The following is a 6374-nucleotide window of genomic DNA, read 5'->3' on the forward strand; positions in this document are numbered from 1 at the left end:
AGTATCATGGATTTCTCAATTTGTATTGAGTATTCAAGATTGATAGAAGTAAGTGTCTTTCATTTCTTAACATGTATCAAGTATCCAGGATTGATTGGTGTAAGTATCTTTGATTTCCTAACTTGTATTAAGAACACAGAATTGATTGATGTATCATGATTTCTTAACCTATATCAAGTCTCCAGGATCGATTGGTTTAAGTATTTTTGATTCCCTAACTTATATTAAGTACTCAGGATAGATTGATGTAAGTATCTTTGATTTTTTAACCTGTATCAAGTATCCAGGATTGATTGGTGTAAGTATCTTTGATTCCTTAATTAACATCAATTATTCAGGGTTGACTTATGTAATTACCTTTGATTTCTGAACCTGTATCAAGTATTCAGGATTGATTTGTGCAAGTATCTTTGATTTCCTAGCTTATATTACCACTCACGACTAATAGGTGTAAGTATCTTGGATTTCTTAACATGTATCAAGTATTCAGAATTGACTGGTGTAGGTATCTTTGATTTGCTAACTTTTAGTAAGAACCCAGGATGAATAGATCTAAGTATCTTTGATTTCTTAATTAACACCAAGTATTCAGGACTGATATATATAAGTATCTTTGATATCTTAACCTGTATCAAGTATTCAGGATTGGTAGATGTAAATATCTTTGCTTTCTTAATTAATATCAAGTATTCAGGACTGATAGATGTAAATGTTTTTTATTTCTTAAATTATAACAAGTATTTAGTTCGTACAGAGAACTTAAATCAGTATATAAATCAATTTCTCCCACTTGCCATAATCGTTAATTCTGTGATGATATCAAAGCTAGTCTATACTGAAATGTAACTGCATATTTCTGTCCCTTCTGTCTCCTGAGAGTAATAACTGTAATAACTTCCTTTGTGATCATGCTACATTTAACCCTTTCATTGCTAATGAAGGAAATTGTAAGATTATTGTCTTCTTAGAATTCAATGTAGCTTTTCATTATTAAACTGATTGAAGGCCTCACTTGGTGTATCCAGACTTTTCTGTGAATGACATGAATTCCTGATAATTACCACTTGCCCTATCTCACACAGAAAATGAATTTGTTAGAGGAATATAAGTACAAATTTTTCATGATAACTAGAAATATCATTTATAGTGTTTAAATATTCATATACAACGACTTTAAAGCTCAAATTTCCACAGAACAGAGAAAGTGGAAAATATATAATAATTAGATGAACTTCAAAAAATTGACAATTATAGTTCATCAGTGTACAACATAGCAATGTAAAGAAAAACAAAAAAAACATAAGGTGATGTAGTATAAAGCCTAGGTTAGTAAAGAGCCTCACCTATAAGCAAAACTAACAACTTAACATTCTGCTATGAAAATTAATAAAATCCTAATGTGGCGCAGTGGTAAGGTTCTTGCCTACCAGTCGAGAGGACTGGGGTTCAAATCCCGCCGCTCACTGGTGGCTTGAATGGCGCCATTGCATAAACCCGGTGGTCCGCTAACCAAGTGGTCTGGAAACTTGAGGGTGAGTAGGAGAATAAGTACCAGCCCTCAGGCTGGGGAGTTAAACTGTGGGCTTAACGACACACTGGCCACGTACCTTAGGTATTGGGACCTGTCGCCCACTGGCTGTCGGCCAAAGAGAGGCCCAGGAGGACTTTGATTTTTAACTAAGGTAATGTAGCATAAATCCTAGATTAGCACGGAGCCTCACTTGCAAGTATGACCGTTAAACTAAAAGAAGTATCACGAAAATTAACCAGTGACTTATAATTTTCAGTTGACGGGTAATATCATGGCCAAACTCCCAGCATGGCGAATTGCCCAGGTCATGCCATCGCCGAACATGGCATACTTTTATGCCTTCGACTTCCAGTCCAAAGATTCCCTCTTCGACACATACTTCACTTGCGAGGACCCAGACCCAATATTTGATCACGGTGAGTTATGTTCAGTTTAATATTTAATATTGAAAGTAGTGATTTTTGCTTCTATACAAATGGTGCCTCTATTACTGTTAACAAGCATGGTGAGTTATATTAGTTTAACATTAAAAGTACTGATTTTTGCTTTTATACAAATAGTGGTTAAGTTGCTACTAATAATCACTGTGGGTTATATTAACTTAGTATCAAAAGTAATGATTTTTACTTTTATAAAAATAGTTCCCTAATGCTAACAATCACTGTGTGTTACATCAACTTAATATCAAAAGTACTTTTTTTTATACAAATGGTGGCTCAATTACTGCTAACAATCACGATGAGTTAGATTAGTTTAATATCAAAATTACTGATTTATTTCATTTTACAATTGGAAGTTTAATTACTAAGACACCTATTATTCATCATCCTTGAATACAGTGCTTATGTGATAAAATTCAATAAATAGTGAGGAAGCTAAATGGACCCTGAGGTAGCTTCAGAGGAATATACAACCTTAGACGACTTTCAAAGCTCAGATAACCCTAGGTGACCTTACAGGTTGTTCCATGGACATACCATTCAGTCAAGCAAAACATAACTAAAAGAATACTGAACCTCGTTAAATATTAGGAAAAGAAATACTAGAAGTGGTATTAGTAACGGTAACGATGATAGTCTAAGAATCAAAAGAACTAGTAGGTTTTTGAATCTTAGTCAATGTAATTCAGAGTGAAATATGTCCCTAAATCTGCAGAGGAATGGAAATGAATATATGATTTAGGCCAATGACCAAGCGCTGTTGAAAGGGAAATTAAGAATAGAAAGGTTTTAAAGGTGTAACAGGAGGAAAACCTCGTAGTTGCACTATGGAACAATTGTTAGGAGAGGGTGGATAGCAAGATGGAAGGGAGAATATGAATGGAGGTACAGTAATAAGAATGAAAAGGGTTGTAGCTAGGGGCCATAGATGGGATGATGCAAAGAACCTTGAGTAATGCTTACAATGCACCACGCGAAGTGCACTGATGGCATTTTCCCCCTACTGGGGTAAAGCTTCAACTAGCTTACCTTGGCAGAAAATTATTGGGATGATCCCCATGTAAAACGCGCCCTGTACATTGTCAAGTAATTTTCACACTTTTCCTCGTCTTAATCCTGATATCCTTCATTGATTTTCAAGGAGTCACTCACGGAGACGAGCTCATGTACCTCTTCAATATGCCCAAGGACCTGCAGTTGGACAAAAGCCAGACCAAGACCAGAGATCGACTCGCAACCTTGTGGACCAATTTTGCCATTTATCAGTAAGTTGCCTCTTAACATCTCTCAGTTGGATTCCAGACTTCATTCTGGCTTGCTGTCACGGCCACTAGACTCTAGCTGAAATATGTTGGAGGTTTCATTAAGCAAAGAACTGGTGGCAGACATGCTGAAATGTATAGGAAGTTTCATTAGGCAAAGAACTGGTGGCAGAGTAGCTTAAATTTGTTGGAAGTTTCATCAAGTAAAGAACTGGTGGCAGACCAGCTGAAATTTGTTGGAAGTTTCACTAAGCAAAGAACTGGTGGCAGACTGGCTGAAATTTGTTGGAAGTTCATTAAGTAAAGAACTGGTGTCGGACAAGCTGAAATGTGTTAGAAGTTTCATTAAGTAAAGAACTGGTGTCAGACTAGCTTAAATGTGTTGGAAGTTTCATTAACTCAAGAACTGAAACTTTATTCTTGACACTTTTTATTTTAGCTTAACTATCATGAGTGTATACTACAATCTCCTGGGAACAGTCATTGAATTTGGTTTCCTTCAATGAAATATTTGTTCCCACGAATTTTTGCATATGTAACCCTAACTTGGATCATCAATTTTATATTTATATAAGAGAATCACTTTAAAATGCTATTGGTAACTCATAAGAATGTTATCCCCATCAAAACTGGCACATAAAATTAATGAAATAACAATATCTATTAAATTATTAAGTTTCATATTTTGGAACTATATATATATATATATATATATATATATATATATATATATATATATATATATATATATATATATATATATATATATATATATATATATATATATATATATATATATAATTACATGCAAATCTCATTCCTACACTTATTCAGTTTTGTAGCAAGAAGGATTGCTTCAGTCACATGGGGAAATATTCACCTGTTTCATCACTCCATATACCATCTTGCTAATTCAACTTTTACCATCACTAACCTAGTTGACTATCTACTCCCTCGTTCTCTCTCATCATACGAACCGTCTTCTTTATAATACAAATTCGTTCACAGATCTCCCAAATTAACTCACGGAATACGAAGCAGATAATACTGATTTATAATCTCATTTTCTCAGTGAGCCCACTCCAGATGTAGACAAGAGTTCATGGAAAGATTTAGGCATTCCGAAATGGTCTCCAATTGGAACGAACAAGAATTATCTGCTGATTGAAGAGGATTGCTCGCAACAGAATGACTATGTGAAAAGGTAAGATGATCCCATAAGGATTCATTGATGTTTTTTATCCTTTATTTTTTGACAGACAATTTTTTAAAATCAATGATAATGTTTTTTATGTTTTCTGAATAGAACAGCTTTGTCTGTCCGTCCGCACTTTTTCCTGTCCGCCTCAGATCTTAAAAACTACTGAGGCTAGAGGGCTGCAAATTGGTATGTTGATCATCCACCCTCCAATCATCAAACATACCAAATTGCAGCCCTCTAGTCTCAGTAGTTTTTTTATTTTATTTAAGGTTAAATTTAGTCATAATCGCTCCTTTGGCAAGGCAACGACACAGGCCACCACGCCGGCTGAGAGTTTCATGGACCCCGGCTCATATAGCATTTTATCGAGACCACCGAAAGATAGATCTATTTTCGGTGGCCTTGATTATGGGCTGTAGCGGCTGTACAGAAAACTCGATTACGCCAGAGAAACTTCGGAGCAATTTTTTACTTGTTTTGTGTGCCTAAGATAAACTGTCATTTCAATTCCAGTCAAAAGCGCATCAGTTGTTTAATAGTTTTTGTTTGAGTGTCTTTTGAAAGTTAGTTTTATTTTTCTATATTACCAATAAGATTTTTGGTTTTATTTCCTTACCTGAGAGAAATTGAAACTAATTCGAGTCAGCGGACCATCAATTGTTAAATAGTATTCACTCGAGTATCTTTTGATAGAAAAGTTACTCTTCATTTATTGATTAACCAAATTAATCAGTAAATAGAAAAAAAAACAAATGAAAAATGCGCCGAAGTTTCTTTGGCGCAATCGAGTTTTCTGCGCAGCCACTACAGCGTATAATCAAAGCCACCGAAAATAGATCTGTCTTTTGGTGGTCTCGGTATAATGCTATATGAGCCGCGACCCATGAAACTTTAACCATGGCCCGGTGATGACCTATCCTATATCGTTGCCAGAAGCACGATTATGGCTAGCTTTAACCTTAAATAAAATGAAAACAAATGAGACTAGAAAGCTGCAATTTGGTATGTTTGATGATTGGAGGATGGATGATCAACACACCAATTTGCAGCCCTCTATCCTCAGCAGTTTATAAGATCTGAGGACGGAGAGATAAAGTGCAGATAGAATAAAGTGCGGATGGACAGCCAAAGCCGTCACGATAGTTTTCTTTTACAAAGAACTTATAAGTAAATTATTAAAAAGGTGATTTTCTTTATATTCATCTCTTCCAGGAGACACATAGCCCGTCAGCCTGTACCTTTGCCGACGCAGGAGGAATATGATTTCATCAATGGCCAACGGGAAGCGTTCATGGCTTGCATGATCGTGTTTCTTTTGAGTACAGTTTTCCTCGCAATTCTGATTTTCCTTGATCATTTCAAAGACAGTGCGGGAAGGCGGTGATTCGTCTTTTGATTCGGAGGAAGTGTTGTAACTTATATTACATTAAGTTGAAGGATGTATGTATGTATGTATGTACATATATACACATATACATATATATATGTATATATAAAGGTATGTATATATATATAAATATATATATTATATATAATATATATATAATATATACATTATATATATATATATATATATATATATAAATATATATAATATATATATATATATATATATATATATATATATATATATATATATATATATATATATACATAGATACATATATGTATGTATGTATGTATGTATGCATGTATGTAAGCATGTATATAATGAGAGTGTTTATAGACGTAAGGAAAAGTTCTTTGCACAAATGTAATAAAGCAGTGTTACTAATTACAAATATATGTTAAATTAGTAAGCGACCTCATGTATCTATGTTGAAGTAAATAAATAGAAAAACGAAAAGAGATCAGTTTTTTTTCTAACTCTCATCCGTCATGATTATTATTTGATAACTGTCAACCCAATATTTTCACCTGATCCTTTTCACAGTGCCTGA

The 6374-nt window shown here is 34.3% G+C and overlaps 1 protein-coding gene across 1 annotated transcript in view; it reads left to right on the forward strand.

Moving 5' to 3' along the window:
• LOC136834889 (carboxylesterase 1C-like) overlaps positions 1–5897 on the forward strand; it is an 18850-nt gene extending 12953 nt beyond the window's left edge. Inside the window, exons 12-15 of the mRNA XM_067097710.1 lie at positions 1788–1947; positions 3113–3236; positions 4306–4437; positions 5647–5897. Of these exons, the coding sequence (XP_066953811.1) occupies positions 1788–1947; positions 3113–3236; positions 4306–4437; positions 5647–5818 (588 nt within the window). The 3' untranslated portion in view covers positions 5819–5897. The remainder of the gene's footprint in view (positions 1–1787; positions 1948–3112; positions 3237–4305; positions 4438–5646) is intronic.
• Positions 5898–6374: the final 477 nt, after the last annotated feature.

This window comes from Macrobrachium rosenbergii, chromosome 54, assembly GCF_040412425.1.
Source record: "Macrobrachium rosenbergii isolate ZJJX-2024 chromosome 54, ASM4041242v1, whole genome shotgun sequence".
In the NCBI taxonomy this organism is placed as follows: domain Eukaryota; kingdom Metazoa; phylum Arthropoda; class Malacostraca; order Decapoda; family Palaemonidae; genus Macrobrachium; species Macrobrachium rosenbergii.